Genomic DNA, 22,359 nt, shown 5'->3' with positions numbered 1-22,359 from the left:
CCAGCGATTCTAATTAAAACTGTACTCAGCGTTCAGATACGATTGAATTAAACTAGACTTTGACGGCTTCTTTTCCTCGAAGAGAAGAGTAGAAAACGCAATAAAAGCCCCATAAATACAATCCCATCCAATACTATGCCTTCCTCGGGCCCGGTATCCTTTCACTCTCCTCGAAATCAAAATATTCTATGATATTGGGGCTTCGCGTGCTATACCAAGCTAACTAGTGTATTCCATATACTACTAGCGATCCCATGTCAATCACTTTTCCACTCAAGACGAAGGAATGAATCTATCTTGATATGTTTAGGTTTCTTAGTGAGTCTTAATGAGTAGGCTTAATCTTCTTACTTTCTAAAATCTACCCAATGAAACAAAATTACATAGACCGGGGGTTTTTGGGTTCGGTTTCTATACGCTTCCTTAACGAGGATTCGAAACTAAAATTCTCAGCATGTCGCTGAATTAAACTAGACTTTGACGGCTTCTTTTTCCTCGACGAGGAGTAGCAATCCTTACACGGGAACGTGAATCCAGTCTAATGATTGCGTTGTACCCTTCAGGGTTTAGGTTTTTAACCCAGTGTTCGAGTGAAAATCATCTGAAATGAATATAGAGAAATTACTCACTCTATCGTATCTGCTGGTCGGCTGTGATCTCCGCTGTTAAAAGAGTTAATCAATCCAAAATTGCAGTGCGACTTATATTTTGGAGGCCACAATAGAAATACTACTTTTGGAAGGGCTCCCAAGGCTTCGAATTTAATCTAAAATGGGAAAGAGAAAGAGAGAGCAGAAGCTCAACGAGAATGGAGGGGAGGATTTGCAAAGGTCCAGGACAGTTTTTGTAAGCAATTTGCCCTATTCTTTCACTAATGCACAGGTACTGTACTCTGCCTTCTTGCATAAGCACTTTAGCCACTTTTACTTATTTTGATTTGCAATGTTTTTCAGTATGAATAAAAGTTGTACCTTAGTTCCCTTTGCAAATGAGTACTTTTATATTTTATTCTTGAATACATTTTACACCAGTGTGATTCAGATGTTACATTCAGTATGGTTCAGATATAGGAAGCACTTGTAAATTAAAGATACAACCCCATACTCAACTTCCATTGCTTATCGAACCCTAGGTTGAAATGACCGTAATTTGCCAAAACTAAATATTTTCGAATCCTGCTCTTTCCAGTGTCTCAACTTATATATTCGATCGGTAGAAGGGCTTAAGGTCTTTACTGTCCAGGTCACTGGTTTGAAAAGGAAGGGGTTTGCCTATCCATATCGTCATAAGCAGGCCGTTGAGTACAATTTTTTTAGGTATATTTGATTCAGGAAAAGTGAAAACCTATTATTCTTGTACAGGAGGGAAGTTGATTCCATTTCACTCTTTATTTTGATCCCCACTTCTTGTGGAGTTTCTGGGGTCCGATTTGGCAGGGAATTGACATTGCAAAGAAGAATCGAAATTGGCATATGGATTGCATCATAACTCTAAATCTCGTGCCTGCTGAATTTCATTGCCATGTCGAATTTATCTGTTTCATGTGAGATATCGCAACGTATTTGAAAGTCGTAATGAGTGGAAAACGCATGTTATATTGTAATAACTATATATTTGGCTGGTATACAGGAGGTTTGGCTTTGGCATTTCTATTATTGGAGGGATTTTCCATTCACTATTCCCTCTGCGGGTTGTTATTCCGAGACTTCTCCTCTCCTATCATTGCTCAACATTTTTTTTCTTGAAAATGATACTTCTATTAGTTCGAAATTTTATCAGCATACATTTTAATTCTCCATAGCCTCCAAAGGGATTAGGGGAATAACACTCCATGATAAAAGCTAAGGTCCACTCTCATACAAAGTATTCGACCCTAGGTAGTGAGACTTATTGTTTATCTTCTATTCTGTTCTGGAAAAGCAGGGAAATTCTCTATCTGAAGGGCATAAAAGTTGGTTGAAAGACAAACACTGGAATTCAAATTCATTGAACTGTTCAGGGCTATTTTCGACGCTTCTCTGTATTAAATGAGTTTTTTTGGGCAGATCTGAACTGCAAGGCCACAGAAAAAGGCTGCAGGCTATAGACTGCAAACCCTATTTCAGACAGTGAATTCCTGGTTCCAGAACTACTTAAGTTTGTCGAGTTGCATGACTTCCCAACTAGAGTTCGAGGCTGGTTTAAGGATAATAAGACGATCATTGAGGGCAGTCAAGTGCATATTAAGAAGCAGTAAAGTATTCAGTCTGTTTTTATGACGCCAATACAGTGATTGATAGTAAGCTATGTTGCATGAGTTTCTGGAATGTGGGAACGTTGGGAACTTGGGTACGGGTGTCGGGAACAATTAGAGGTTTCCCCAAAATTTACAAGAAACGGCTAATCCGGAGCAGTAATATTATATAATAATAAAAAAAAAAATATAAAGTATTTTTCTAATTATATAATTTATATAATAATCAAAATTATTGAATCAAAATATTCAAATATTAAAATTACTTTAAATATATAATCTCTCTTATATATAAATATATTCTGTGGGTGTCTCTCTCCCTTTTGTATATATAAAATAGTAAAATGTGAAGTTCTTTATCAGTTCTGACACATGATCAGTCTTTGAAACAATCTGGCTTAAAAATAGGAAGGAACAATTTTACATATGTTTCTATAGTTATTTTTAAGAGAAAAAGTAAAGAAACTCTAATGTTTAAGCATTCACTGCCATATACAATATTCACACACAATCTTCTGCGATATATATAGATAAACAGCAAAAGAAATACTCATTAGCATGACATCCCAGATATCGCCTTTACATTGAGGTGCCACACGCTTCCTTAACCCATCAAGAGATTGCTCCAGTTTCTCAATTAAGGATATCGGTGTTAAGGATGTCTTTGGTCTTTCTTCCTGCGAAGGTTTCAACATAGGCTCATGTTTTGTGGGCAGTTCATCTTTCTCTACAGGCTTTGTATTCCCCAACCCCAGGGAATGCCGAAACTCCAAAAAAAACAGTCTTCAAAGCTCCTCGAACTTTCCCCAGCCCCCATTGCAGCTCCCGCTGAAAAGGGAATGTTCCCATACAGTTCCAAAGCTCCCAGGAGTGCGGGAACCATTGGAACGGGTTTCCCACCTCTTGGGAACGGTTCCCGTGTAACAGAGATAGTAAGCTAACAAGTAGTAATTGGATTGGACTGTGGTTTAGCACTGGTGTTTTTGACTTGACATGTCAGTAGTACTTGATTGGCTGGATATATTCGTTGTTGAGCGCAATCAACCCTCACTTCTGCAAATTTGTTGAACAATCTCAATTACTCTCATCAATAGTGTTGTGGACTGTGCATCATTAATTATTTTTTCCATTGGATAGATAACTCTAAATCTGTGCCGAAGAATTATACTGCTGTTGGATTTTTATATTCATGCTTATATACTGCTATGAGTAGGTATTACTGTTAATGACTTTTAAGAAACCCTAATCAGGGAGGAACCCTAAGGGCAAGAATTTACTTCCGCTGCATTGAAAAGGCAGTAACCCTAGTCGGCTTTAAGAAACCCCAAGGGTAAAAATTACTCTAGGTCACTACAGTGGTATCAGAGCTGTGCGTCTTGCCAGCCTGAGGGATTACGATGAGATCTAGTTTGTTGGGTAAGTGAGTAGAACTCTGTCAAATCAGAGTGGTGACTTCTCCCAGAGCAATCATGAGGGATTGGAAGGAATTTTTGGTTTAGTCCCATCACTGATCTTCATAAGTACCCAACCATAAAACAAGTGCTTGATGAGGAGAAGGCGCACCTAGGTCAGTGTACATGGCTATACTGTCCTGTAAAAAATAAAAGTGATCAATCTCTCGAACCTCATGGTAAGAGCATGTAGCAGAAATCAGGCATACGGAATTGGAACAATTTTTGGGCTAGTTGCAGGAAGGACAGATCTGAAGATACAAATGGTAAACTAAGAACAGAAAAACATATTGTAAAGATAGCATCATTAAGTGTGAATTTGAAATATGGCACGGAAACTCCAAGCGGAAAAGAGGATGCTATACAAGTGACTCCCCAGATTGATTAAACGCCTGAACTTGAGGATAAGAGGCACACATGTGAAAATGTAGAAAAATATATCTCTTTTGGTAAAAGTATTATGGGTCATGCTGTCAATAATGAAGTGGGTGACAATATTAGTAGAGGGCCTGAGGTTTCCAGTTTAGACAATGATGGAAATTCGATAGGTTCCTGCTATGCCAAACTGCCTGAAAATAAAGGAAATCCTGAGATTAATTGTGTGAACCAAGAAGATGGCACCTGAAACAAAGGTAGGGTTAACCATGATAATGCTAAAGTACTTGGGGAACGTTCAGCTGCAAATATGAAGGCAAGTGACACACCAAATAAGGGTCGAATATCCACCACTAATAGTAATATTTGTACAAAGGCTGCCCAATTTCAAGTGTTTTCTTTGCCTGTTGGAAGTAAAGGAAAGCAAGATTTAGTAGGAAGATTGACAGAAAGGGAGAATAAAAATTCTTCGAATGTTTTTGCCGAGAATATTTTTACAAATATTGGTGATGCTGCCAAGGTAGTTATCAACAAGAAGAAGAAAATGAAGGTACTTCTCAGTAAGTTAAATGCTGTAGCTCACCATGTGATTATATAATGCTTATAAGGTTCAAAAAGGAGCAAGAAGATGTGTGCCCTCTAGAACCATCCAAAGTAGTAGCTGATGATGAGAAGCAAGTCTTGAAAGAAGTAGATGACTAGGAAGATGCAACTAAGCTTTCAACTACAATAAATCAAGTAACTGTTTTAGTTACAAATAGTTATGGAGATAGAAAGTACTCCAAATATTTTTTGTTGTCAATCACAGACCAATACAAAGACCTACCAAATCATTGTGGAATTTGTCCAGACACTATTGAATTACTTGGAAATACCCGAGCACGTACAAGTCATGTAGGAGATGCTGATACTCGTGTAACTGTTAATGAAAGTGTCTGCCCTGTTGATGACATTTTAGCAGGTCATGAAAGTTCCCACAAGGCCGAGTCCTATGAGGTTCCCAGAGGCCGTTGATGAGAATGCTTGCAATGTGAAAAACACTGTAGCAATTAAAACGAAATATGGTTAATTACCACATGGCTGTTGATCAGAATATCTGCAAGCTGGATAATATTGTAGCAGTTGATGCATGCTCCAAAATTGGGAAATCTAAAGGTCAGGAGGATGCACTGGAGGAACATTTTGTAAAAGTAGTCTCGGAAGCTGTTAGTGACGTTGACTGTGACTGTGGTGTTTATAAAGGAAATGATGGACCTGTCTCCTATATTGGAAAAATGGTGAATGGGTAGAGAAGCCTTCTCAGTCCTATTGTGCTGGCAAATACCCTTTCCTATTCTATGCTAGCAAATACAGAGGAATTGGAATAAAATCACAGCCACATTTGGAATCAATGCTAATTGTTTTCAAAATTTGTCAGCCCCAGTCAATGATAGTCAAAGGCAAGAAGTGCCTTTTTTTTGGTCCAATGAAAACAGTCTTGCAGAGAAGTTTGAATCTAAGGAGGCTCTAGAGTTGATTCTCCTATTGTTGAAGCAAGGGAAATTGCTACAAGTGCTGCATTAGGGACCAACTTTGCCATGGTTGTATCTATTGGAGAGAATGACAGTGGGACAGTGTTAATTTTAGGATAACAATGGTATGTTCTATGCTTAGAGCAATTTTACTTCAATTTTCTTTATTAGCCCAATATGATATCCAGCATAGCAATCACATCAACATGAAGTAAAATGCAGATAGAACATAAACAATAACAGTAGAAGACAAGCCAACACAAGAGGACACAAGATATGGCACCAGCCAGGGACAAAACTCCAATGTGGGGAAACCCTTGACCAATTCTTCTTATAATTCTTCAAAAGTTCAGCAGAGAGAGAGAGTACAATTTACAATATTCACTTTCCCAAACTGATCAGTCAAAACAGAAGAAACAGAAAGCCCTAACCAGAGACAACGCTGGTCAACAGGGCTGAAATTGACCTCCAAAACAGCGCGGTCAACCTTGGTCAACTTGGCCTCCAACAGCAAGATAATGCAGCCCAAAACAGTCCAAAAATAACCAGTCAAATCTGGTCAACAAAAGTCAACACAACAACCTGAATTAGGGCAGTCAATGCTGGTCAATGCAGGGGTCAAACTGCCTCGGTTTTTTGTGCCCAGAACAGTGGCCTGCCCAAACAGAAGTCTCCCTCACAAAACCGAAGTCAAACAGGGTCAACGCTGGTCAAAGTCAGCCTCCTGAAATTTCGGTCAAATCTGGTCAACGTAGCAGCTAGAAAAGACAGTCTTCCTTTCGCACGTGTGGAGAGAGAGAGGCCCAGAAATTTGTACCCAATCAAGATGAGAGAGAGAAAGATGAATGAGATGAGATGCCAAAATGAGTACTTATATGCAACGTTGAAGGCTGGAGGAGGCTAATTTGATGGCTGGCCGACCTTGACAATTTGTCCATAATCAAAATAAATTCATAACTTCATTTGTACATGTCAGAATGGGATGATCTTTAGATCAATCCTACACCTCTCAGAAAGAGGAATCCAATAAAAATATCAGCTGCCTCATAAGAGCTGTCCAAAGTGATGTTTGGCCCTAGTTGTCAACTTTAACACTCCTTCTCAACTAGGGAGAACATCACTTGCCAAACTGTTTGACAATTTGTACCATCCCTGTCACTGCGCTGCTCTGCTCTATTGAACCATGAAGAAAAAGAAATGATCGAGAATGTATCATACCATTTCCATTGACCCGAAGTCAGTCTCCAACAACAGATCAAATGATGATACAAAGTGGGGTTCATCAACTCAAAATTTGAAATAAGCAAATTTTCTAGTTGGTGATCATAGGAGTAGCCATAGGCCTGCAACCCTCCATACAAAATCTCCTCAGAATATCACCTGCATACTTGCCCTTGCAATGAAGATATGCCCATCCTCTTGTCAAACTTTGAAGCAAGATCTCTCTTGAAGTGCTGGATGATTCTGTCCTCTCTTGTAATAAACATGTCATCCACATACAAAGCCAAAATGAGTAGATCATTACCAATCATGATAAAGTATATGTTCGGATCGGCATCACTCTTCTGGAAACCCATCTATTGCAAGTAGGATCTATCCTCTTGTACCATGCCCTCGACGCTTGCTTCAGTCCATATAAGGCTTTCTTTATCCTACACACATGAGATTCCTTCCCATGCACCTCAAAGCTCTGTGGTTGCTCAATGTACACTTCCTTTTGAATAACTCTGTTGAGAAAGGCGATCTTCACATCCATTTGGTAAATCCTCCAACCCATCTCAGCTGCTATAGGTATCACTGTTCTAATGGAAGTATAATGAGCAACTAGTGTGGAGGTTTTCTCATAGTCAACTCCCTCTATCTGTGAGAACCCTCGCTCCACAAAATGAGTTTTGAATTTCTCCACGTTGCCATACAAAACATGTTTAATCTTGTAGAGCCACATGAAAGTCAACACCAACTTCCCCTCAGGTCTCGACACTATCTCCCACACATCATTCTTCATGATAGAGGCATACTCCTCCACCATGGTATCCCTCTAGATTTGGTGATTGGCGGCCTCCTCATAACTAGCTGGCTCTGTCTCCACAACATCCACCACATAGCCATTGAACCTCTGTGGTGGTCTACTCTCCCTCACTGACCACTTTGGTTTCCCCACTGCCTCTTGGGCTTCCTTCAGGGTATCATGAAGTCATCTTGGCTTCCTCTTCCCTGTAGTAGCCTCCTCCACTGGTATGGGAAAATCCTCAACTGGAGCCTCTCCTCATGACGACGAAGGCGCTCCTGTGGTCCATGGTGATCATGGACTCTGAGATTGTGCGCCTGGTGATCCTACACTTAGTGATACCAGACTCCGTGAACCTCTCACCCTTGAAGTAGGTGAACTTCTTGATTCAGGTGTACTACCTGAAGATCCTGATACCTCTGGTGTGACCCCCTGCTGGGAGCCCGCTGCTCTACCTGATCAACCTCCCGAGACTTCCTCAAGGCCTTCTCCTCAAATCTCACATCTCCTCCAAGCTCTTTTTCCTTCACTCCTCCGAGTTCTCCTTTGCTCTCTCCTCCAACCTCTCACAAATCTGCCCTAAAAAAATTGCTATCTTCCTTCTTCTCGTCTTTGAGCTCAAGCAAATGAGATAAAAGAGTGAGGAAAAGAGAGGCAAAAGAGGCCTTTTAACCTCATCCTCACTCTTTGCTCATTGCTAAACTCACCCTAGGTCCCAACCTTAACCCATATTTAGAGATAAAAATAAAATAAAAAAAGAGTTGGTTGTGGAACCACGCGCATCCCTCCGGAACCGCTTCCGAAGCGACACAAAATTAGATAGTCAAACCTAAACCTTGATAGGCTTTCAATTGTACGGAAGCATTTACACTTAGGATTACACACTTTTACACCATAGACTCTTACAACAACCTTTGCTAGGGTTTTGTCATAAACCCTAGATATCCAACAAATAAACCATGTTAGGGTTTTACCCATAATGAAAGCATCTAGGGTTTCTCTTTCAAGTCCTAGAATATTATCTCAACTTTTACTGGGGTTTTTATCATAAACCCTAGACAATCTCATCAAATCCTAAAAAGCTAGGGTTTTATCCTATGCCCTAGATATTATCAACAAACCCTAATCAAAAGGCTAGGGTTTTACCAAAGTGAACAAATACCAAAAAGATAATACTACATGGGTTGATTTTAATTTTAGAAAAATGCCCTAACAATATAAGAATCTTCATGATTCTATAGCAAAACCCTCGGCATGAAAGAGTCATTAATATAAAGTAACTTTTAAGGACAAAATGATCGTACCTTCTTATATGATGGAGATATGTTACAAATTTTGTAACCTTATACATACCTTGAGTTGCTCTCTTTACAAACCTTGAAGGGCTTTCTTTGCAACAAAGCTTCTCAAGTCTTCCTTTTGGAGGCTCCCTCTGAATCTAACCACAATCCTTTCTTCTTTAGAATATACTTGCAATCCTTTTTCCAAAGAAAACACAAGGAAAGGATTATAATCAAGCATAAAAAATAAAGCTAAATATGTATAGAGGGAATCAACAAAATAATGAAAGAAATAAGGAATACTTATCTTTTGTGAAAAGGTGGAAGCTCCCTCTTGATCTTGCATCAATCTAGTTTTGTGAGGGATTTCTTCAACTTATCAAAACAACTCAAGAACTTTCTAATAAAACATATTAGATCTATAAACCCTAGAAATCAAAAAGAAATTTTGATAAGAGAAACTTTACAAGACCTAAAAACAATAACCTATACTATAAGCAAAGGATATACAAGGGATAATATCCCTAAAGACTTAATAGAATAAGTCTTTGACTTCAGAGTCCTTTGTTTTGGTCTTCTTTGGAGGAGCTTCATCAACTGTAACTGTAGCTTGGTCTCTTTCTCTCTTCTTGTTCTTCGGATTATCAGAGCATTGGTTCTTATAATGTCCCATCTTGTGATAGTGGTAGCATTCTATTTTGGCAAGGTCAATCTTCTCATGATTTTTCTTTGACCCTTTAAATTTCTTATTTCCTCCTTTCTTCTCAAAATGAACAGAGTAGGCATTTGAGGCATTTTCTTCATCTTCTTGCTTACCTTGCTTCTTCTGGAATACAATCCGACTACATTTCTTCGAAAGAGAGAGAATTTTTCCAACTGCTAATTCCAGCTACAAAGGCATTCCAAGACTTTGGTAGTCCTAGAAGGGCAACAATCACAAGTTACTTATGAAGGATTATTTCATCAACTGCTTGTAATTTTTCTCTTATATGGGTAATTGTTACAAAATACTGGATTGTCTTTGGTCATTTTGACAGTTCGAAGTTCATTCTTTAGACTTGCCACTTGTCCAATATTCTTGATTGTAAATAACTTGGATAGAGCATCATACATTTTCTTTGAAGTATCTAGAGTGGATATGTAGGGAATAAAGTTATCTTTAACTCCATCCACAATTAGGTTCATGGCTATAATGTCATTCTCTTTGTACTTCTCCTTTCCAGCATCATATGTAGGTTCTTTGACTTTTCCTTGTACTAATTCCAATACTTTATTCCTTGCAAGGATGAGGTCCATCCTTGTCTTCCATGCTCTAAAGTTAGAGGCTCCTTGAAGTTTGTTCTCATATTTCATTGATGATGCCATAGGTATACTTGTTAATGTTGTTGAAATGTAACTAGTGTCAGTCTTCATAATTGTATCATGACTTGATGTAATCATTGTACTTGTCAAAAGAAAGAAAATGAAAATATATTTTTGTAAAAGAAAATTTATTTATTTGTAAATGGGTTTCTTGCCCATGGTTATTTGTTCTAGGTCAAAGCACCCATTGAGTGCTCTAGGGGTTATGAAGAAAAAGAAAGAAAATGAAAATTATTTTTGTAAAAGAAAGTTTATTTATTTGTAAATGGGTTTCTTGCCCATGGTTATTTGTCCTAGGTCAAAGCACCCATTGAGTGCTCTAGGGGTTATGAAGAAAAAGTCAAAGAGTCAAGGTCATGATGTAAAGTCCCTTAGAGGGCTCATGTATTGAGAAAGAAAGTTATTATTATATTAAAGTTGAGTCTAGAAGCCACCAAAAGGACAAGTTGGCCAACTTACAAGTTGATTTAGAAGAGGCCTAATCTAACCGTCAAAACACCTATAAAAGAAGGAGCTCATCTTAATTTGGTAAGGCAATCTTCTATGATCTTCTAATATGATCCTAGTGAAGCGAAGAGGAGCAAAATTGTAGGAGAAGAGCAGCGAAGGAAACGAGGGTCGAAATTTTTGTGGGTGACATTCTGTTAAAATTGGCAACTAGGGCCACTCCATGTGGGTCATCTTATTTATGGCAACTGATATTTTTCTTCGATTCCTCTCTCCGAGAGGTGTAGGATTGATATAAAGATCATCCGATTCCGACATGTATTTATGGAGATATGAATTTATTTGTGTTATTGACAATTTGTCAAGGTCGGCCAGCAAGCAAATTACCCCCAACCCAACCTCAACGTTGCATTTAAATAGAGGAGACCTCAAGTCATTTGAGACACACATCACTTTTGATTTCTCTCTCCACTCGTTTGGGTTTGTCCTCTCACAAAGAGGACGTGGTGGAAAGAAAGGTCAATAGGGAGACCTAGCCGCAGTCTTGAAGGAGACATAGCTGCAGTTAAAGGTGCCCTAGCTGCAGTCAAAGGAGACCTAGCCGCAGTCATGAAGGGAGATCCATTCGCAACAAAAGAGGCCTGATCAACAGTGAAGTGCAAGCCCTAGCCGCAACAAGGAGAGGTCAAGGGACAACGTGGAAGAAGGTCTGCTTCAGGAAAGCGTGGACAAGTCTGTTTGGAGGCAGAGTGCTGGACAGGAGTCTAGATTGGGTTGAGGGACTGCTTTGTGGACAAAACAAGTCCAAATTCTAGGGCCGAGTTTGCTGGACAGTAGGCCGAGTTTAGGAGAGGGCAGATAGTTAGAAAAGGGAAGGTGCAAGTATGGTGTGACCGAGTTAAGGCAAGGTTCAAAACCAATGTTGCACGAAGCGGGGACGAAGTGGGGACGCGGAAGCGTCATTTTCCAAAAATCTAGGAAGCGAAGCGTCTGCTATATATATATATTTTATATTTTTTTGCATTTATACTCAAAACAAACATCCCAAATACCAAATTAGTTGTAGAAGACATGAAAACATGCATATTTTTGCATAAATCAAGATAGATATAACATCCATTGTACATTAATGATCAATTATTCGAGCATCAACCATTTAGATGCATCAACCATCTAGAATCTAGATTCTTCTCCTCTTGTCTAGCCTTTGCCTCTACCTCGATTGTCAGGGATATTAGTCAACATTGCTCAATTTTGATCAAACTACCTAATTCAAGACTTAAAATATGGTAGAAAAAGCTTAACATGCTTGATCGATGATTTTGACTTGATTGAAAGGTAATTTTTTGCTAAGGGCGTGTCGCGTGACAAAGGAGTTCAACAATTAACACCACCAACACTAGGGTACATATAGGGCTTGGTGCTCTTGATTAAATGCTAATCGCATACCTTCATACTTGATATAATCTAATGAAATGCCACAATCCCATTGATCCTGAATTCCTGAAAACTGTTAAGTCTGCTGAATTTTGAATAGGATATGAAATTCTATTTTCTCCATATGAAGTCCAATGAGGCTGGAACCACTCTCAAACATCCTGAGTCATTTCATGGTAATGTTAAAAATTTAAGTAAAAGGATGAAAATGAAAAATAAAGGAGAATGTCACTTTTACTTTAAGAATTTAACATTACCATGAGGGAGCATCTGCTATATTTATATTTTTTTTTTGCCTTCATTCGTCACTCTAACCCAAGGTGGACCCACCCCCAACAAGCAAACTCACCTAAAATAAAAAAAAATTGAAAAAAAAAAAAACGATTTTCTAAACGCTTTTCCAGAAGCGTACAGGAAGTGTACGCTTCCTCCTTCGAAGTGCCACGCTTTCGATGCCCGAAGTGCCATACGAAGCGGGCTTCGACGCTTCCGAATTTCCAGGAAGCGGCAAAAATTTTGGAAGCGGCGCTTTTGAATTTCGGAAGCTTCCGGCCAAGCTTCCTAGGCGCTTCCGTATGGCATGCGCTTCGGGGCTTGGAACCGGGGGGGGGGGGCGCTTCGTGCAACATTGTTCAACACTGTTTTGGACAGTGGATTGCACAGGAAGGATTGCAAGGAGACCGAGCCCTAAACAATGGGTTGTTGGGTGAGTATAGGGGTTGGTGTTAGCCCTATACTCCTGCGTAGGACAACTACAAAGAGGAGAGACCAAGCTGCAGTGTTAGGAGGTTGTTTGGGTGTATGTTTCAGGGCTGGTGCAGGCTGCAACATACCATGATGCCCTAACCAGTGACCAGTTTTGCCAAGAAAAGACACCAGTCCTTGGAGCATGTAAAGGGTGTCAAACTTGCAACTTTGATATAACCAGTGATGCAACAAAGGAAGGAGGGTCTTGTGGAAGGAAAGCCGCAGTACTCTAGGTGATTGGTGAAGCAATTTTAGGGCTAACATCTGCTGTATAGAAATCTTTAGCCCTTGGTGCCAGAACTGTAATTTTATTGAAGTCATCCTCATGGTTAAGATCTCTGATGTCTGATCTCCTATTTGGCAAGTCAATAGTGACTTTAAATCATTGTACTCTATCTCTCTCTTTGCTGAACTATTGAAGACTAAAGAAGATTTGATCAAGGGTTTCCCCACATTGGGGTTTGTCCCTTGCTGGTGTCACATCTTGTGTCCTCTTGTCTTGGCTTGTCTTCTACTGTTTATGTTTATGTTCTATCTACATTTTACTTTCATGCTGATGTGATTGCTAATCTGGATATCGATATCGGGTTAATAAGGAAAATTTAAGTAAATTGCTCTTAAGCATAGAACATACCAAAATTTAACACATTCTCTATAGCTCATATGTGCGAGTTTGCTGGAAGAAACTAGGGTTTCCTCAAATATGAAATTGCAGAGAATTCGCTGGGGTTTGGCCGCCCTGTCTTTTGGTGGTTGGCCTTGGGTCAAGTTCTTGGAAGTCTTCGTTGAATTGATTCTATAAGGAAGAGTTTCTGGGTTTTCACCTTATGGTGTTTTGCCCTGGCTTGGAGCCTATCTTTGGTGTTATTTTTGTGTGCATTGTGATCTTCCTCTTGGTATTTGTCTTTATGATAAACAAAATAATATAATAATGATGAAGCACTAATCTCATATCACAAGAAAGTGTCAAGATTAATGAGAAATCAATAAAAGTTTCCTATCAATTATTCTGCTCTAGATTTCTTAACATGGTATTAGAGCTAGGGCTTTAAAGAAAGGGCAGATAAAAAGATCTTCTGGGCTCCAATTCATCTCAAGGAAGGCATCTATTTAGGACCGAGCTCCTAAAGGAGGAAGAACAAAATTATAGGCACTTTTGTGCAAACCGTAACCGTTGTAACAAGGCCGCTGTCTTATGATTGGCAACAAGGAGTTTTGAAAGGATAAAGGCACTGTTTTTGAAGGATAAATAGCAAGGAGGACATCTCTCCCTAGACCGAACCCATCTAGCAAGGAACGAAGGTCTGGGCATCTTTGTTAACCCTCATCATTGTGATAAAAGCGTAGACCTACATAAGATAGAGCGAAGGCACAAGAGCACCATTTTTGGAGGACCAAAGGGTTGATCTAGCACTCCAAGGAAGGCTGCACATCTTGGTGAAAGAGCGAGGGTCTAAAGAGGACCTTACAAGGTTTAATATCTTCATCAAAAGGTTTTAATGCAAAATCTTTGGTATGTATCCTTGGTTTCGTTGAGGGTTGTCCTGTGCATATTAAAAACTCAAGTCTAAATTATATTAGGAAGTATTAGGTTTGCATTGTCTTGATCATCTTGTAAGCAAAAATCAAGTTTGAGTTGGAAAAGTAACTTCACTTACCTTGAAGAAAGGAGCCAAGTCTCCTTCAATTTTGAGCATAATTATTTATTAAAAGCCTCTGTCAAAGAAGACGAAAGTCTGAGTATAAGTCTCATCGAAGTTCTGAACATATCCAAGTTAGAAATCTAGAAGAATTTCTGAGCACATTTGTGGGCGATCAAATCCATACTTAGAGAGTCACCTTGCAAGTTTGAATTAGTCCTCATAGACTCAAGCAAATCCGAATTATAGGCCTAATTGATAAGCTAAAGTCACCTTGAAAAGGAGCCAAAAATTCCTACTATAATTCTGTGCAAATCGATTTGATTGGAGTCACATTAAATCTTTCTTGGAAGGGTAATCATCAAGCTACAATCACCTTATTTTGGCATAAAAGACAAGATCTTGTGGATCCATGAAGTTGTGGTAATTCTGAGCGTACATATCCATAATGACGAGATTTTGATTATACATACATATATATAATCCGAGCCTAACAACGATAAGCCGACATGACGAACCTTCTCTCTTGTCAACAGGAGGTATGTTTATGACACTTGTTTTGGAAGATCTTTTGCAATATGATCGTGTGACAAGAACCTTGGAATCATTTTGAGTTTGTGAATGGAACAAGGATCTATCGTGAAGGATAATGGTAAGCCCTACTCCTTAGGTCTAATCTTCAGTAAAGGAGCTACTTATAAAATTATTGAAGTCTACTTGCTTACATTGGTTGCCATTGAAGAACCCTAGAGGCAGTGAAAATGACAAGGACATCTTCTAGGAATCAATACAAGAAAAGGTTTTGATTTGACAACCAATCATTAAAAGTCAACAATTTTGATAAAAGAAAACTTCAGGGAATTCTATTCCATCTTGGGAAAGGGATATCGTTCATCTATAGCAGTCAATTCTTTGGGACCTGTGTGTCACACAATTTGTAGAGGAACAATAACATATTTAATCTTGAAGCATTTTGAAGAGGAAATAATTCAAAGGCAGTCTTATCTCAAATAAGTGTTAATATTCAGTTTATGTCTCAAGCATTCGTTATGTCTTTGTTCTACGAGGAGAGCAACAAGCTTGATGGGACCTATATCTACCAAGGGTATTCTCCTATAGAATGATGTCATGAACTATGTAAAGGTTAATGTTACAAAACCAGATTAGAAGGATGCACATGAATGGAATGAGATAAGAGCTCAAAGGATCCTGATTGAATCAATCAAAGGTCATTTGATACCTTTTGTGGCAGAGCTAATCAAGGCCAAGGGCATCTATGACAGATTGAACGAGTAGTACTCACTAAGCACCTCAGATCAGAAAATTGCCTCGAGGAGCAGATTGTACAAAAAATAAGGATATCATTTGAAGAACACATCGCAACCCATCTTGTGAAGATGCCTCTATTAAGAGATCAGCTGCATATCCTTGACAAGACAATTTTTAATGCAGAAATGACAACGATTGTCCTCAATGCTCTGTCTCCAGAGTGGAACTCATCTGTGACCAACACATACTCAAGAAAGGAGACTTCCAACTTCGATGAACTTTGGTCTCAATGTGTAATAGAAGAATCCTGATTAAAGACCAAGGAGGAAATTGATCCTCATGATAAATATTAGGCACATCCAACTAGAATGAAGACATTAAGTAAAGGAAGATTTGGAAGGTCTCGAAGAAGCATGATATGTCAAACATAAGATGCTTTGAATGCAATAAGCTTGGTCACTTTAGAAGAAATTGCTCGAAACTCTCAAAAGGAATCCAATCAATGGAAAGGTGCAAAAAGGAAAGATGGAGCACATAAAGAACCTGAGAATAAGAAACTGAGGGAAGAAGATCCTAGGGATCCTTTCTTCTGAAGAAACTCCATCTTAATGATATTTGTACAGTCAGAGTTGGGTAGATTGTTGCACTGGCAAAATGCATGGCATCATGGCATGTACCATTTGAAGATTTCATTGTACACATTCCCGTTGTATGTTTCTTTAGCAGTAATCTAGCAGGTATTGAAATATAATGATATATAAGGATCATTTAAGGATTCCCCTTAGCGATGTCATGGAATGGTTTATTCATCTTGGGAACAATGTTAATACTAAGAGTGGGGGGGGGGTGAATCACTATTAAGGCTAACTTAAAATTTTATGCCAATTTATATTTAACATTTAAACTTGGCATCAATTCATGTGAGCAATCAACAATATAACATTTGCAACAACATAAATCATCACATGAACACAAACACCACGAGCAACATACGCATTGGACACAGATGTTTAACGTGGAAGCCCTTATGGGAGAAAAACCACCAAAACTTGTTTTGTTATTGATGTAAAATTAAGAGCACCTACTATATTACATCAATTTGTTTGTGAGCCACCACTCACAGGAAGCACCAACACCCTTTGATTGTTTGCTAGCACCCACTAGCAAGAAGCACCAACTCACTTCTTTTGTAGACACCTAATCAACTTTCTAGAAGCACTATTTCAAGCACCAACTTCTTGGATTTGTTGCAAGCACGAACTTCATGGATTTGTTGCAAGCACCAACTTCATGGATTTGTTGCAAGCACCAACTTGTAGCTCCTTGGATTTATGCAAGCACCAACTTGTAGGAGGCACCAGCCCCAAGCCTTTCTCAGACACCCACTAGAGATGGAAGCACTATGTAAGCTCCAACCCACACTCAATAAGGAAATAATACTCATTGTATATGGCAACCTCTCTGCCCGTTTTCAGCTCTGTTCTCCTCTATAACCTTCACTCTACGTAGTCCACGCAACACTATTCTCTGCTCACTTTACAGCATCATACACATATCTCACGACCCTATGCTCTCAGTAGCATACACTCAACTCTCTACCCTCTTCTTCAACGCAGACATTCTTGGGCTTTCTCCTCTGCATAGGCACTCTCGACCTCTCTCTGCAGCCTAGGCACACTTGGCCTCTACTCAGCAATGCACACATACACAAAGCTCTCCACACAACTCTCTCAACATTGCTGCTATCCCCCCGTTGCTTAATTGCAATCCTAAGATTTGTTCCACTGTTGCACACTGGTCATTGTTGTCTCTGTTGTCCTCCGTATTGCCCAAGTGCGTACTCCTGCATGGATTTGTTGGAAAATCAAAGATATTATATTAGGGTTTGATTCTCCTTTCTTGATAATTACTTGTGAGTGTGTTGGCTTCTTTTACTTCTTTATTATCTTATCTTTCATCAAGCAATTATACATGTATGAAGATCACAAAACAAGAAACACAAGATATAGGCACATGCCAGGGCAAAATCCCCCTTTAGGGGAAAAGCCAGTGAAGATAATTCTTCCTTTCAATAGTATTCGTTGAGATTGTTTACCTAAGACCATGACCAGACTTTCCCTCCACACCATGTCAGCCTCCCAGATATTCGACCCCTTCCAGCAACTTCGACTAGGCAACAACTTCTGACGACATGCAGCTTCTGGAAACAATGAAATCTTAGGAGACTTCGATCTCCCAACCCAAACCATGAAACAGAGAGAGAGAGAGACAAAAAGTTCAATTTTCTTCTTCTCTAGAGACTCCCCCAAACTCGCACTTCTTTTGTCCTCTCGGCAACAGATTTTGCACTTCTCCAGCTCTTCTTGAGATATCGAACTTGCTTGAGAGTGAGTGATCCAAATGACTTTGACCTCCTTCAATATATAGGCTTCTTGTGGGTTGAATGGGGGTCCTTAGGCCGACATGATGTGGAGGGTACATAATTTATATTAGACTTGATACGAGAACTTTTTACATGCCTCGAAAGCCCAAGAAGGGTCTCTTTGAATATACAATGACTCTATAAACTCAATATTAATCCTAGGAGTCCACAATGGGGACTTTGACTAATATAATGATGACTCAAGCATGAATCCCATGCTTTAATAAGTCATTGTTACAATAATAAAAATTCTTTTCTTTATTCTTTTGACAAGTACGTTACATAATGACTCAAGTACATTATTGAAGACTGAACATAGTTACATTTTCTAATAGGCTTTCCATACTGCATACGATAGGTCTGCCTGATCAATCGCATTCTTTCGTTGCATCAAAATACTTGGCCACTGCAGCTGAATTAATTCAAGGAATGGGCACCTTATGTTCTTCCATACTGAGAATTAATTCTTAGTCAAATTGCCCACCACAACAAGGCTCTCCATTATGCTTATTAATTGATCACAGGCTCAACATGTACTTCAACATGGCTTCTCTACTCTTGGTCTGATCTTTATTCAATTCCATGAAGTGTGCAAGGAAGACCAAGCATAACTGTTCTGGAGTCAACTGCCATGTTTGCAAATCATGGTCCTCTCCGTCTCTGTCTCCGTCTCCTGCCTTAGACAATTACCATTGAATCCATTACATCATTTGTGGAATCGTGGTCCTTGCTGCTTTGGCTCAATGCTCTTTGCAGTTGACATTCCTCCAGCGACACCAACACTTCTATGTGCATTTACCTAGCTGTCGACTCATCCATGCCTTTAACACTGTGATCCAAGCTTCGCTCACTCCAAATATGGCCATAGCTAATTATGGCGCAACTGCCAAATATGATGGAACCTTGCCAAAGTAGTGCTGACTTGTTCATCCAAAGCCCAAAGGCTTTCCATTAATAGTGCTGCTAAATATAACTATGCAACCCTTATTGATTATAGTCCCTCTCATGCTGGCACTTAACCTCTTGTCCACCATAGGACTTAGTGTTGTGACTGACGGTTAAGCCTATAGGCACTAAGCCGCTGCTGAGCTGAATTCCCTTTATTATTTGCTCCCACACCTTGGTCTTTTCCTGCACGTAACCTTGTACTAACACTTAGCTCGTAGCTCTCTAACCTGGCAGTATCGTTCGTCGGGTTTGCCCTGCGTTTTCACTGGCCAATCAAAGGCCGCATCGGGTTGAGTTGTCTAACCAACGTGTCCCGGCGTTTACTGCCAGACGCATTCCATTTGTGCTTCTTTATTAAACTTCCTAGCTCCATACTTTTGGGATGACATGTCCCGGTGGGACCACTGTTGCACTTGCGCACCAATTAAAACATAGTCAGGCTGAGTTCGCTGCCACGTTTGCCTGACGCATCCTCTCTATGCACCTATTTAATCCTTTCGGGGCAGCACTTTCGCGATGATGTAATGCTTATGTCATCAACCCCACGTGGCGCCTTCTGAGTGGTGACACGTGTCACCTAGATTTGGCTCGTTGGGCCACCAAAAAATGCCAAATCTGCATGTCATGTGTCCCCCGTACAACTATGTCATGTTGACATTGTCTGCCACCATCATCTCCTGAGAGCCAATTGTATGCTGCCACCTGTCTTGCCAGAGGAGAGAGAAAGGGTCCTCAAGACCTTTGTTAATCAAAATACTATCAGGTTCAAGAACCTAGCCTCAACACCACTCCATTGTGGTTTGTGGTATTACGAGGAGTGGTCCCGAAGTGGTTCTCCGCCGTTGGTCTACGCAATCGACGGTATTGGAAACCACCTTTTGGCGCCTTGAGGCCTGACAAGACTTCCATATCAAGGCTTGTTGGAATGTCACCATGTGGCCCGACGCCTATCTCCCGACACTTCCATTTTGTTCCCCCTTTGCAATCCTCCGAGATGAGCCTTGCGGGATGATGTGTAGTGTGGGGTCCGCCTAGAGCCCTTCGTGTTCTCCTATTGGTTGCCACTCTGCTGCTGTGTCCCGACATGCATCGCCTAACGCTTTCGCTTTGTTCACCCTTTTGCAATCCTCCAGGGTGCACTCGGTGGGGTAACTCCACTAGGATGGCGTCATATGGTGACATCATCCCTCTCTTTTGTTTGAGCGCTTCTATCAATTTTGCCGAGGTATATGTGCTGGGCTTTCCCGCTAGGCTGGGCTGTAATGTGGGCTCCGCTTATGACCAATGGGAAGCCTCTCCGCTACTCCGCTGTCAAACCAAGTCAGCCTAGTCCTCATTTTTTGTTGCTCCATTAACTTTGCTATTGCTGCTTTTGGCAAAACACCAAAGTAATGCATTCCAAGGGGGTCCTCCAACCACTTTTAGCTCTGCCACTTTGACTTTGGGCACCTCAACTTTGACTGGCACTAACTCTTGATCCAGGAGGCCATTTGTAAACTTCCACATATCGTTGGAAAGCACTTTCCGAGCACTATCCAGCTGTGCCATTTCCAAGAGTCTCTGAGCTGATCTCTTGAGGCAAAATCTTCTCCAAATCCTAGGACTCCCTAACCATCATAGTCATCATATTATGGCGTCTTCACTAAGCCTGCTACTATGATGATTCTCTACAAGAGACTGCAATAACCATGGAACTCCCCTTGAGCTTATGCCAACATTTACTGCCACCAACCTCAATGCCAATTTGGTTGACATCAATGCCAACATACTAAGTGCCAATTGTGAAACAATGCCAATTGGCCAACACATCTCCCAGCATGACTGTGCCCAACACGTCTCCTAGCATGATTGTTGACATCAATGCCAACACACTTGCTGCCACTAGCCATCTAGGCAATGCTAACTGTCCAACAATCTCCCCCCTTGGCATCGATGGCAACAACTCATCACTTCTCTACATTGATGGTCATTGCTTCCACACATCTCCTAGCATGAGCCACAAATGGCTTTCTTTTCTCTGCATGGGCCATCACAACTTCTTTGATAAGCTTTTATCCCCCTTTGACATCAATGCCAAAGGGCTACAAGCCGCTTTTTCTCCCCCATGCAATCACTGACTGTTAATGACAGAGGGTCGGCTGCTGATGTGCAATCTACTTCTGTAAACTTCTCTTCTTAAGGCTGATAACTCTAATGAGGCAAACTGTTTGTCACCCAAGCTCAACTCTCTTGTAACAACTGTTGCTCTATGAACTAGACATATGAGATATGCTCCCCCTGAACATATACTGCATCTTCTTTGACTTTATCTAGTTCTAAATGACTTAGGTTGCTGGCTGAATACTCTCTCTGCGAATGCATCTTTTGTATCAATTAAACATAAATCGATACCAATTAAAATTGCTCATGGTATTGCTGCTACTGCAAATACCAATCACTAGTGATGCATTTTGGCTTCCTATTCAACACTGTTGCTGTTGCTGAGAGTGTGCTCACTTCACTTGAGCATCTCCATTAACCAACTCTGCTCCCCCTGAGATCATGGTACTTCAAATATGGACTGCACTTAGTTGATACCAATTACACCAAAATGTTGATACAAATTGGACAATGTATTAGGCAAACTCTCATAGCTCCTACTTAGAAAGAAATGTCTATTTGTACCCATTGTGTTTCATGAACACAAGATTGCTAGGCAAAATCAAATTCACAACTAAAATGAAATAAGGGTATTTCACCTAAGATGCAAACTTTTCATTTCCTGTGCAATCTTTCTTCTTGAGGTTGCTAATTGTTGCCTGCTATTGCTTAATAAATCAACTCCCCCTAAGCCACTGCTCTCTGATCTCTTTGCATCTGCGTGGGGACTGATCCTGTGGACTTGACTTAACCATGGGCCTCTTGTCATTCCACACTTCAAGTTCAACTCATCTTGTTTTCGCAACATGAAATGTTGTTTTGTACTCCCCCTTGAAACCATGCTGACTACTCTATCCATTCTCTTGCAACGCTGATACATAAAACAAACAAATTCAAAACTGTAACCAACAAGGGGAGTTGTTCATACCTCTAATCATTCAAATGCACCTCTTTGTTTACCCTTTCCTGGTTACTTTCATCTGACTTATTCGGCCTCTCTTCAGGCCACTCTCTTCCTTTAGTGAAGAGAAACAAAGGATCCACACCCACATAGTAGATCGTCCTCTTTCTTCTTCCAGACCTTCAATGG

At 40.1% G+C, this 22,359-nt stretch overlaps 1 protein-coding gene across 2 annotated transcripts in view; it reads left to right on the top strand.

Moving 5' to 3' along the window:
- Positions 1 to 291: 291 nt before the first annotated feature.
- Positions 292 to 22,359, top strand: part of LOC149169847 (RNA-binding (RRM/RBD/RNP motifs) family protein) — a 239,403-nt gene continuing 217,335 nt past the window's right edge. For both annotated transcript variants that reach the window (XM_089428829.1, XM_089428828.1), the window contains exon 1: positions 292 to 882. In XM_089428829.1, the coding sequence (XP_089284955.1) occupies positions 772 to 882 (111 nt within the window). In that variant the 5' untranslated portion in view covers positions 292 to 771. The remainder of the gene's footprint in view (positions 883 to 22,359) is intronic.

The sequence above is a fragment of the Pinus tabuliformis genome, chromosome 4_2 (genome assembly GCF_031772625.1).
Source record: "Pinus tabuliformis cultivar Carrire ecotype Pingquan chromosome 4_2, CPIR1, whole genome shotgun sequence".
NCBI classification, from domain to species: domain Eukaryota; kingdom Viridiplantae; phylum Streptophyta; class Pinopsida; order Pinales; family Pinaceae; genus Pinus; species Pinus tabuliformis.
Note: the sequence above shows the minus strand (reverse complement) of the source record. Positions and strands in the feature narration are given on the sequence as shown.